Genomic DNA, 12,430 nt, shown 5'->3' on the forward strand with positions numbered 1-12,430 from the left:
CTTTCGAATTATTTTTGGACTTTAGTTGAGTAGTGCTTTTCACCACTTCTACAATATCAATCTAGTTCTACTACATTATCCGAACATCTCAATTTTTATAATTTCCTGCCGCAAATGACCATGCCATTTCATTTATCCCCTTTGTGAACATAACTAGTTTTGAAGTAAATCCCAATAAAAAGTTGACCGGATATACTGGACTTCGAATTTTGTGAGGAAATTAAGGTTTCATGAATAGTTACCTTAAAAAAACCAAAAAGTTTTACGGTAATTTTTTTTTGTGGAAACTTTTCAGTTTTTCAAACAGCCTATTTATATATGCATTGTAACAATTCAAAAATCGAAATTTTTTGGAAATTACCATAAAAAGGCTTTCAACAAATATAATTTTTCCCAAGTTATACCCAAACAGTACTTCCAAACAAAGGTAGCAATCCCCTTCTTCTGGTACACAAACACTTGTCATCTATCCCCTCTCTATTCACCTCGTCATGATGATGTTCAGTGAATAAGTACACGGTTAAGTGCACTTCTGCTTCACTATTTGTTTCGTCCAGAGATTCCGGAGTACAGGTACGTGGTTTGGAGTTTAAAAAACTTGAATTTTTAAAATTTCCCTAGCGATGGGATACTGAAATTTTACAAATTTTTTGAAAATTTCAAAAACATATCGAGACACCTAATTTTAAACCTTAGGCTAAGCCTAAGCCTAAACCTAAGCCTGAGCCAAAGCTTAAGCCCAAGCCCAAGCCTAAGCCTAAGCCTTAGCCTGAAAATTCCAAATCCTCCAAGCGGAAGCGAAAACGAAATTCGGTGTTCGAAATGTGAAACACATGCAAATTGAAGAGGTGCGCGCCCTCTTTGTTATATGTAGAGGTAGGTTGAAGAGGAACGCAGCCCCTCACGTCTGCTGAAGGTGGTCACTCGCTTTTCATTTTCCAAACAATTTTCCAAACGTTTTGAGAATGACCTCTCTCTCTATGTGTCTATGTTCTTGTGTTTTGCTTTACTTTTGAAATTTTTCGGCTTTTGAAAATTGAAGAGCGAAAGTTGATGTCGAATTCCACGGATAACAGAGTTGTGAGAGAGTTGCAATTTGCTTTGTGTAGGTGTAGGTCGTCTTCTGAAAAGTTTAAATTTAAGGTTGGGCTCTTTTTTTGGACGAGTTTAAATTTCCCGTCAACTTTTCAAAAAAATTGATCTACCTTTCAGTTATATTCTATAATTCTCATATCACCTCAAAGTATATTCTACACACTTTTGCATACATTTCGAAGGACGTTACATAATGTTTTTTGTGCGTGGGTGGCTGCTGGCTAGCCCATCCCACTATTCCGATAGATCTCATCCGTTTTATTCGATGAGGCGTAACTGGTAATTTGTGTAGTATTACTAACAATGTATCTAGGTCACTTGAATCCTTTTTTTACTGAAAAATCGTTGAATTCGGAGTCTTTGCTTTGTTTCAATGCACGCACCGTATTTCGTGTAATAGTTGTAAACTTTTACCATTTGCAGATTATTTGGAAAAAAATTCTGCAGTATTCTTAAAATCGTCAAAAATTAAAAATTCACCTTACAATTAGATAATAAAAAAATTTTTCGTCGTACTGAAATTAAAATGTTTTAAAACTTCGAAATAAAGTCCCGTGGTATTTCCAATTTTATTGAATTGTTGTTGATCGGGTCATCATCACCATTCCCTCTTGATCTTATCTCATTTCCCTCCTTTTCACTAGCGGAATCATTTAATTCGCTGGGGTTTAATCAGGTGTCACGTCTGTTGTCTTCCAAAATGACTTCCAAAAAATAACAAGTCGGATTTTTGTCTTACTTCTCCAAAATTATATTTTTAAAGTATAAATTGATAGTTAATTTTGTTTTGAAATTTAGAGCTATAATTTGATACTTTTTTAATTTTTCTGAATGACACTGTATTTTATACCATACGTAATTATAATTTTTGAAAGCATGATTCTAAGAACCTAAACCGAAGGTAAAGCATTTGTTTTACCTCACCTTAAGCCTCAGCATACTACTAAAAGCCTAAGCCTTCAGGCTAAGCGCCAAACTATTTCTGAGGGATTAAGCTTGGTCTAGTTGTGGGCCTGCAAACATAGGTCAAAGGGCTCATGCAAAGTTATTGTAAGGATAAACGTGAGGGGGGGGGGGGGTGGCTTTGCCTTTTGAATAAATTCCATTTCAATTTTAATTTCACCTCGTCATTCATTCACTCAACCGTCTCTCTCTCCCTCCATCTCATTTTCATTGTTGTCCTTGAAATTAGGTTGTCTCTAAGTCTCCATATTCAATATAATGCCTATCCGGAGGGCGAGGTGTTGTTCCACCCTTAACTTTCGGAAGCCAGTCATTCCGATGCAAGATCTCCAACTGAGATCTTTTCCTGTTCATTTCGTTGTTTGTGACTTTTGGGATGAGAAGAATTTTGGAATAAATTTGTTACAGTGCATTCGAGATACTCGTACTTCACTTTCTATTATTAAGAGTACAGAAAATAGGGAATTAGTTTTAAAATATCCAAAATATTCCTATATGCTGAAATACCAAAAAATAAAAACGAAAAAAAAACAGCGAAAGCTCGAAAATTCCAAAACGCAAATTTTCAACTCTCCCATGTTTGAATTTTCTCCAAAATTAGAATTTCGACCAATCAGCGACTAGCTCTGCGAACTTTTCAACCAATCATACGAAGTGTGTGGAGTTCGGAGTCGCTGATTGGTGCGAAAGTGGGCGTGGCTTCAAATTTTGGAGAGAACTCAAACAGGGGAATTAGCGAGAGTTGAAAATTTGCGTTTTTTTTAAGTTAAAATTTTCGAACTTTCGCGATTTATTTCATTTTTCTAGTGCGGTATTTCAGCATATTGGAATATCCCGAGTATTTTAAAAACAAATCCCTTTTTCTGAACTTCACCTTTAATCACCCCTGCAAGATAAAAAGATCCCCTAACCGTTTGACCTGCAGAAAGCGCACTGTGAAGCACCAAGCACCAGTCTAAGGTAAATGTTCCCCTATTTGTGTATTTCTAATGACACTGAGACATTTTGAATACTCGAAAAAAAATAGCTGTTGAATTCAGCATGTTAGCTATAATAACAGACAAGGTTCACCTGAACGTTTCCCATATTGACTGGTTGCAACAATAGAATAATAGCTAAGACAACGACGGAATCTTTATGGGACGTCCAAAATAGTTTTCTGCGTGTTAATGTCGAAGCATGCACACAAAATTCGCAAGACCACAAAGCTAGACTCTATCGGAGTATTGTATATTAAGTTTAAATGACTCCTCCAATTTTCTCCAAAAATTCTGACTCACTTCAACACCGTCTCCCGAAATACCCTAAATACTCCGTTTGACCACCAACTACTTGACAAGTCAGTGACTAGCCACTATGTCGTAAACCCTCCAAAAACTGGTTTTTGTGTTGTTTCTCTTGTATCCCGTGTATTGTGTACAGTTTTTGATCATCTTCTATTTCTCTATTGGTCACCCGCTTTTGTTGATTTTTTTCGACTTATTATTAGTTCATCATTATTTTCAGTGCACCCCCACCACAAAATGGTGGTGGAGCAAATCGAGGTCATCGAGCATCGAATAATTGAAGAGGGGCGTAGACCGTCTGGAGGTCCGCTTTTGGGAAATACAGTGCCTTTCAGCACAATTCGAGAGAGTCGAGAGTCTTATGAGCAACGTGCAGATGGTACAATTCATGATAGAAGATATGAAGTGACTGGTGAACGGGATGTTAGTAGGGAACCTTCATTTTTGCATACTTCTGCTAGTGAGTTTCGATTTATTTACTTTTCGGCACGTGGCGTCAGAGTGTCTTATTTTGGTTTGATCTACGTAGATCTACATAAAAATGCGGGATTTTTAGACGAAAAGTTTTCAACAGATATCGCATGGTTCGTGCTGACGTGCTGACGTCACATGCTGACGTGTTTTTGGGCAAAAATTGCCGCATTTTCTGTAGATCAAACCGTAATAGGACCGCCTGGCACCACGTGTTTCGTCTCTATGCAATTTAAAAATAAGTGAAACTGAAAGTTTACCTTCCCTTACTGTTCCAGATTACGGTCAACATATTGAGACGTCTCCACCACCTGTACAACGGTATAACGTGAGTGGCGCAACGAATAGCAGTTTCCTGAACACTTCTGGCGATAGTCGAGTTAGTTATCCTGGAGCTGACAGAAGCAATGATACGACAGTGATAAATAATTATGGATATGATATTCACGAAGTGCGCACTGATGGTGAGTTTTTTAATATTAATTTTACATCAAAAATATTACCGAGCAAAAATACCGCTTTTCTTCACTCCAGCGGACAATAAAATTTCATAAATTTCCAGACGGAGGCGCCCGGATAATCGAAACTCACGGTAGTGGGCCACTTCGAGAGACGAGTCGAATTGAGCATGTGGAGGAGACCATTACACGTCCCTCAGCCATGCGGAGCTCATCTGCAGCAGCCCAACGCAGTTCGTCCAACATTTTCACAGTCCCGGCACCAGCGGCACATGTTTCTTATCGACAGGAGTTTGCCAGTGATAATGAGTAAGTGAAAAATTATATTGTGTCAATAGATGAAAACGGCTTAACAAAAAGAAAAAAGACATAATACTAATTGAAGGTTAGTTAAACATCAACACTGTATAAAAATACTCTCAATGTTAAAAATTTTGTCTGAAAAGAATGCCAAAATCATGACAAATTATTCAAAAATAAGATTTCGGTACAGGTCACAATAGTAGTGCAAAAAGTTATTCAACTTCTCTTCTCAGAAACAGTTGTCAAGTATTACCTGAATCATGTTTGCTCTTACATGCCCACTAGAGAAGACGTGGACGGCGTATGGAGTGTTGAGAATAATAGGGGGCAAAAATTATTGAAGCGCGAGAAAAGTAAACACCCACATCCACCTTCCAAGCCAACACATTCTTGTGTGGCCTTCTGAAGTATTATTCTTTTTGTGAAATCTATATTGATCAATGGAAACTATATTCGAGATGGAAGAGCTTTCATCGTGAGTGTTCGCAAAAATATATCGTAATTAACTTTGTGTGTACGACAGTCTTTAGTTTCATTCAAAAATTATCAAACTTTGTTCGAACTGCCAAATATTGCCGATTTTGTCAGTTTCAATCGATGTTTCCAGAACTCCCTGTTCTAAAAATCTGACATTTTATCGTCGAACTCAAAAACTTTATGCAAAATTTATTTAAAAGTTCTCAAACTAATACTATCAACGTTCGAAAAAAATGAATCAATTTCCAGATCGCTTGCCCGAAAAGACAGCTACAGAGCCATGCAATCCTCGTGGGACGGAGATGAGAAGAAAATGACGTCGACTTTAAACTCACGAAGATTCCCACCCCAGTCACAGACATCGCTGGTATCCAGAGAAACTGATCAGCATTCTGGGAAGAAAATTGGATGCTTGAAAAAGATTCGGACGTTTTATCAAGGAGTTCGATATGCATTTGAGTGAGTACTTTATCAACGGTTTCCCTTAAAAAGAAAATGGGTTCATAAATGAACTTTGAATGAGCTTCTAAAATGCTCTAGTTTGAAATAAAATAAAAGGAAACTATAAAAAATATTTTCTGAGCCAGATTTTAGGAGTTTCACATATACTTTTGCATCCTTCCTCAAACTAGATAGTTCTTCCATTTGAAACATTTTCCAGAAACTCCGAGTACACCCCAGAGCTCCTGCGAAGTCTATGCTGCATTCTCCTGCTTCTATTGCTACTTTTATTCCTGATGTTCATAATTTTCAACGCGATTTTCAACCGATACGCTGTTTCGGAATTCCTGCTATACCCACCAGTTTGCGAAGAGTGCCGGAGGAAAAACCCGGCACTGGTCTCCGCTGCTCTTCCATCTTCAGTTTTTGTGCATTTCTTTTCAAAGCATCAAGCACACTTCGAACTACGAGGAAATCAACCGTTCAAATCGAATAGTTTTACTGCCGTCGATTTTAATACGGTTAGTTGTTTTTTGATTGACTTCCTCTTGAACCAGAATCAAAGTTATCAAATTTTGATTTGAAAAACCCTCCATTCTTTCAGGGCTATGTTGCTTACGCCGATCATTCCCTAACCGATGCAAATGGAAAACATTTCACGTGCTTCTTGATGCCTTTGGACAGAAGTGCAATTGATAGCATTGATCAACTCTCTGAAGCTGTATCCGAGTCAAGTTATGAAGTTAGTTTTAAGACTGAACCAACCTTCAATGAATTATCAGAAAACTTGGAACTACCCAAAAAATTTAAGGATCCAACAAAATTGAACTCAGAATCTGTCAGAAATTAATTTAAACCTACCAGGAAATAGACGGATCTATCAGTTGACTCCAGGACCTATTAAAAAATTTTGGGACATGCCAGAAAATTCTAGGACCTACCGGAAAATTTTAGAACTTGCCGGAAAATTTTAAGACCTATCAGAAAATTCTGGGACATGTCAAAAAATTTTAGGGCCTACCCTGAAATTCTAGAACTTGCCTGAAAGTTTTTGATGACTTATCAAAAATCTCTAGGCAGTTCTAAGAAAAAAATCTCCTAACCTGCATTTTAACAGATCCAATCTACTTTCGGCTGGCAAGAATTCTATCAATTCGACCCGGAGAAGATCGAGCCTATGACTGCAAAACAAAAATTTACTGAAGAAATTGACGACTGTGAGGGAGCTCAATGGTATTTGTTGAGGCAAACTGTCCATGCTAGAGGTATGTATATTCTTAAAATAGTGTACCAGCATTTGAAAATATAAAAATAACCATATTTTTTCAGATGCATCATGCAGTGAATGTTATGACTTTTGCTTGCCGGATTGGGCAGTTGTGAGAAAGGAGAAGTATGAAGACGAGTCGACTTTAGGAGTGAGACGGCTCAACTGCTTCAGACTTTACGTGCCCCAGTGGAGTAATTTCAGGTAAGATACTCTTTCTTTTTGATTCTAGAAGCCTATTAGAAAACTGTGGAGCTTCTCTTTAAATTAAAGAACTTTCCAGATTATTGTCATGGAACATAGCCAGCGTTTCAGACAACACCGCGCTCTTGGTCTATTTTCCAGAATATATTTAAAACATAATTTTGAGATCGATTTTTTTGAAATTTTTGTCAAGTTATTAATCAAATGCCATGCAAATCAAATTGAATACATTTCCATTTTTCAGAGTGGAAACCGACATCGGCGGAGGCCACTGGAAATACCCACTCTCCAGCGAAAGCACAAAGAGGGACAAGAACGGAGAATGGGTTCACTGGATCCCAACTACCAACGCTCAAGGATTCTCGAGATCAAGAAAAAGCATTAATAATGCAACATTAGTTTAAACAGTTCAAAATTGTATCACTTAAACCATCCTTATTGCCTTTTCACCTAAAAATTTCACTTGTATAGACTAAAAACCGTGCCTTTTTCCATTTTTCCTATACATTCCCAATGCTCATTCATTTCAAAATCTCTTTTCACTTTCTTTTTGAAACTCTTTCTGAAATCATTATATCATGACTATCACTTAACCATATTCAATATAAAACTGCCACTTCCTCAAGTTGTCTTTATTTTTCAATTTAAAATTGTTATCACAAAAATATCACAGAAAATACCAGAATCTTGACGATCACAGATGAATTTTGGTATGCTCGATCAACGCGAACCCATCGTCAAGCTTCTCTCCACAAATCGGACAAACGAAGCTGAAACCGTTAGTGATTGGCGATGATGACGTGGATGACGTTGAGTCCTGGTGGCTCATATGATAGGCACAATGCGCGTGAATTTGAGAATCGGAGCGGAGACTCTGTCGACACACTGGGCAGTGGTGCGCATGATCCTTTGAGTGACGGAGACAGTGCTCCACGAAACTAGAAAAAATTAATCATCATAGATTTCTGGATGCTTCCCTGATACCTAGTCTCATTCAGCAAAGGCTCCTGACAATCCGCACACTTATCGGCAAACCTGACCTTGCAGTGCTTGCGAAGCCGATGCTCATCTAGGCCGTCTTCTCCCAGTACTGATTCATCGCACACGGAGCACTGGAGGACTCGCTGCTTTGGAGTCGATTTTGGGGATGGAGGTGTTGGAATTGGTAAGGATGGTGGGTAGAAGGTTTCTCTGAAAATACAATGATCTCTATAAAAGTTTGGTTTTTTATATGTAATTTGTGGAATGTTGTCTCAACTTTTTCTATTTAAAAATGCCTACCTGCCTAGTGCCTACACGTGTGGAAATTACAGCTCCGGAACCCGGAAAGACATACAGGCCACCGTAAATTTTTATTGAATATCAACATTCAAAAAAATCATTTAAAAAATGCGCAACCTTGGAAGTTCTGTTCCTAGTGAAATTCCCAAAAAAAAGAACACATTCTTATTCGATATGTACGTCGAAACTTCCCGTTTCATAAGTGCATAACGTTTTATTTAGATCTAACTGAAATTCCTGTGAGACATATGGTGCTTCAGGGATTTCAATAGCATTGAAAAATTCTGACTTCAGACCTTTTTAATGCTATTTAAATCATGTATGCGTAATATATTTTTCAATAATAGTGCACTCACTGATCATGTGACATTTGAACGTGGGTTATTAAATGCAGTTGACTGGGGTAGGAAGTTGCACAAAGAGCACATCCATACATGATTAGTTGCCGGGAATGTTGTTTTGAATGTTCCTAAATACTTTTTAAATTAATAGTTACATAGCGTCCTCGTACCTTGAAAGTTTTCTCATTTTCCGTCTCAAAATCACAATTAGTACAGGAGTACTTTTTATGGGCTTCCGCAAAGTGGACTGATTGAGCTTGAGGTGACGGGAATGCCGAGTCACATATTGAGCAGATGTGCTGGGTTACTTGAATTTGAAGATGTTGGGTGGTGAGGTGTTCTAGTTGAGACTGTAATTTTTGAGGTTTTAGGGAAAAACTGTTTTCCGTAAATTGACTGCACTTTTAGCTCTTTTTTTTTGCGATTTTAAGTCCTTTTCAACTCACTTTCTTATCCCTAAACGGTGTTCCAACTGGGCAAATCGGGCAGAAAAACAGCTGAGAAGTGACGGAACTTAAATGAGATTTCATGTGAATCGCGAATTGTGCAAAGTCCTCAAAAGTGTCCTCACACTGTTGACACGCCACACGCTTAGTCGAAGGGGCGGAGTTTGAGGTTGAGATTGATGGCTGGAAGAAGGGGTTGGGTAAGTGATAAGAGGGAGAAATAAGTTTTTTAAAATTACCTTTTTTTCGGGAACATGCTCACTTAAGGTATGAGATTGAAGTTGAGAGATTGAAGAGCACACTGTGGAGCAGAGCTCGCATTTCAGCAAATTTTCCTGTTTGATACTGAAATTGTTCTCTGTCTAAACGTTGTCTGTAAGGTGGTAGCTAGGTACCTTTTACTGGAAGCTGGTGAGTTGGAATGACTGTCATCAGCACGTTCTTCTTGTTTGACATGGCTTGAGTTGTGGGGCCTGGAAAATTATCTTGTTTTTACGGTAAAACCTGTGCAATAAGCCCCTAAAATTTCGATCTGAAATTGTTTGAGTGCATTTTTTCACTACTTTGAAGACCTGTAGAATTGCTCCAAATGGTTTTTTGCAAACTTTCAGTGTTTTAAGAATGGTTCGAAGGTGAACAATCTGGTTAATCTCTGAAAATTTTTGATATTTTTGAAAAAATCTGAAATTTTTGTCACTCCAATCGGTCAAAAATTTTCAGATTGTTTTACAAAAAGTTTATCAGATTGTTCACCTACTTTTAACCGTTTTAAAAAACATTGAAATTTTGCAATAAAGCATTTTGAGCAATTCTACAGGCCTCAAAAATAGTGAACAATGCACTCAAACAATTTCAGATCGAAATTTTAGGGTACAACTGAACAGGTTTTACCGTAAAGTTGGAAAAATACATCCTAAAAGTCCAGAAGCATCTTGAGATACTACGAGCTTTCTACACAACAGAAATCTTACCGCTTCATTTTCTCGGTTTTTCTCATTTAAAAGTTTGTCCAAAAAATACCGAAAATTAATATAAAATAATCGAGTTGACAGAGACTTTGGCAGCCGAAGCAGCCAGCAGAAGGCAAAATGAGAACTGGAGGCTCTCAGTGTGTGCTCCGGAGGAAGACGGGGTGCTGTTTCTATGCGCACAATGTCCCATGGGACACTGGTTGATTAGACGGGGGGATGCGTGTGTGGTGTGCTCCCTGTACCCTCCCTTGGGGACCGCCCGTTGCCTCCTGTTTTCATTAGTTGTCAGATATTGGTCTCCTCCATCGCAGACTCCCCAGGGAAAACCGGATCTTGTTTTTTATAGACTTTTCTCTGGCTAACTTTACAGATTTTGGATTTTTTCAAAGTTGGAAAAGCTCATAGCCCTGAAATTAATTTCCCATCTTCCTCTCTCCGTCTCACGAGATGAAACGCGTCAAACTCCTTTTAATTAAGACGTGCACGGCGCCTATTTTACAGCTCACACGCGTTTCATGCTAAAAATGAAATGCGGAAGATTTTGAAAGGAAGTCTAACATTGGGATTACAAACCAAAAATTTAAATGGATATGACATTAGTAGAACCTTAGAATCTTGTATCAGTTAACCCTTCTGATTGACACCGAAAACTTTAAAAATACGTTGAAATTGCATTTCACTGTTTTAAAGGTGGAGTAGCGCCAATGGGAAATTTGTGTAAATATACTTATAATGATCCGAAACGACCGAATATCATAGCAAAATACTCCAAAACATTTTAGATTTTTCATAATTTCCGGTCGAAGTTTTGACAAATTGCCAAAATTTTGAAAAAGTATAAGCTAAATATGAGCAATTATGAATGGAAAAAACTGAATGATTGTCACTTTTTGACAGTAAATAAAATATTTTCAAATATTTTTGAAAAGTTTTATTATGATATTTGGTCATTTTGGCACCATATGAGTAGTTTTAAACACTTTCCCCACTGGCGGTACTCCACCTTCAAAGTTTTGAAAACATGCACGGGACAGGGCTGTGCAGCAAACGGCAAATGCCGTTCGCCGAACGAAAAATAAGGTTCTGTGATCGGCGAATGCCGAAAAATATTTGGCATTTTTCGTTATTTTTCGGCATTTGTGAAAAATGTTGTTTTTTTTAAATTCAATCGGATATAAATTCAAGTTTTTCACATCCATTCTTGAAACACAAATCTACAGATATTGTAGTCATACCCTTAAAAATCGCTTTCGGCGAACAATCAAGGGAAATCTCTGTGTCTCTTGTATCCGAACACTCTCAAGTCACCTTTAGTCCTAACACTTCCCAAAAATCAACATATTTGAATTATTAGACACATAGTGGAGATATTCTTTTAGTCGGCACATTGTCACCCACCATAAAACCTTCAAAGATGTTGTCTATGGCTGTCCATGTGTAGAATTATTTTGAATCGTTCTTGCCTCTGAGATCCTTTTTTGACTATCCCAACAGTCTGGTCGTTTATATATGAAATTCATTTTTGCTTGAAAATTAACACCTCATCAAACTTTGAAATTGAACTAATTAGATTTAGAAAATACAACAAAACCTCAAAGATTTTAAGAATACCGAAAATTGCCGAAAAAACGGGGTTCTTCAGCAACCGGCAAATGCTGATCGCCAAAAAAATTAGTGTTCGGCAAACGGCGGCCGCTGTGTTGGCTAGAAGAATCGATGACTATCCCCGGGTCTCTCTTGGCAGGTACATAGTTATTATTGACTTGCTCTGTGGGCAGATCTCTCACTTTATAATAAGAAATATGTAGTTTTTTGTAGTTTTTCCTCATATTAACATTGCATTTTTTTAAATACATTTTTTCCTTCGAACATACAATTCATCATTTCGTCAATTCTGCGGTTTCGTAATAAACCCATACATTTTCAGTTTCCTTCTCCTGTCCTTCCTCAATTTTTGGTTTTCGTCACCTTACTCACGACCGGTGGTTGTTATTATCCCATTATTCATGTATACAGAGATTGTCTAATTTTAAACATAAATTGTGTGCGTGCTCCCATCAGTCGGATTATATGCGTTGTAAAGAAAAATAATTATTGAAATAGGGTGAATAGTCAATTATAAGTTGTCTCCGATTTCTCATAGTTAGGATCATTTTTCCAAGAAATATGACTTTTGTGAGCTAGTTTTGTAGGTGAGGGTACAGAATTAGAATGGGAAAATTGGTTAAGAAATTGAAATTTGAGACCATGTCGAAAGCTGATCAACAATCTGACTGAAAACGTTTTTCCCGATGAGTTTATAGCGTGCAATAGGATAATGATTTGGAGTGACAAGTAGTCGTATAAGGCAAGTCAGCTTATAACAGAAAAAAATTAGTCCTGTCCCTTCTAATAGCGTTTTACTGCCCAGCTATATTTTGCAGAAA

At 37.6% G+C, this 12,430-nt stretch overlaps 2 protein-coding genes across 3 annotated transcripts; one reads left to right on the forward strand and one right to left on the reverse strand.

Annotated features, from left to right (window-relative positions):
* Window positions 1–3,564: 3,564 nt before the first annotated feature.
* On the forward strand, window positions 3,565–7,588 carry C09F5.1. 2 transcript variants are annotated; one of them, NM_064831.8, is made up of 9 exons: window positions 3,565–3,804; window positions 4,094–4,279; window positions 4,378–4,582; window positions 5,303–5,512; window positions 5,715–6,015; window positions 6,099–6,236; window positions 6,612–6,759; window positions 6,824–6,965; window positions 7,210–7,588. In NM_064831.8, the coding sequence occupies exons 1-9, from the start codon at window positions 3,582–3,584 to the stop codon at window positions 7,367–7,369; spliced, it is 1,713 nt and encodes a 570-aa protein (NP_497232.2). In that variant the 5' UTR covers window positions 3,565–3,581; the 3' UTR covers window positions 7,370–7,588. The 2 variants fall into 2 exon arrangements, with proteins under 2 accessions (NP_497232.2, NP_001348737.1); NM_001361885.4 differs by lacking the exons at window positions 3,565–3,804; window positions 4,094–4,279; window positions 4,378–4,582 and adding an exon at window positions 4,998–5,051 and having other exon boundaries at window positions 7,210–7,562.
* C09F5.3 (Putative zinc finger protein C09F5.3) lies at window positions 7,583–10,122 on the reverse strand. The gene is made up of 8 exons (NM_001381696.2): window positions 10,005–10,122; window positions 9,429–9,506; window positions 9,273–9,378; window positions 9,034–9,216; window positions 8,758–8,937; window positions 8,603–8,715; window positions 7,950–8,156; window positions 7,583–7,903 (listed from the first exon to the last, which is right to left on the reverse strand). Exons 1-8 carry the CDS (start codon window positions 10,028–10,030, stop codon window positions 7,660–7,662), a joined length of 1,137 nt encoding a protein of 378 aa, NP_001367485.1. The 5' UTR covers window positions 10,031–10,122; the 3' UTR covers window positions 7,583–7,659.
* Window positions 10,123–12,430: the final 2,308 nt, after the last annotated feature.

The sequence above is a fragment of the Caenorhabditis elegans genome, chromosome III (genome assembly GCF_000002985.6).
Source record: "Caenorhabditis elegans chromosome III".
NCBI classification, from domain to species: Eukaryota; Metazoa; Nematoda; class Chromadorea; order Rhabditida; family Rhabditidae; genus Caenorhabditis; species Caenorhabditis elegans.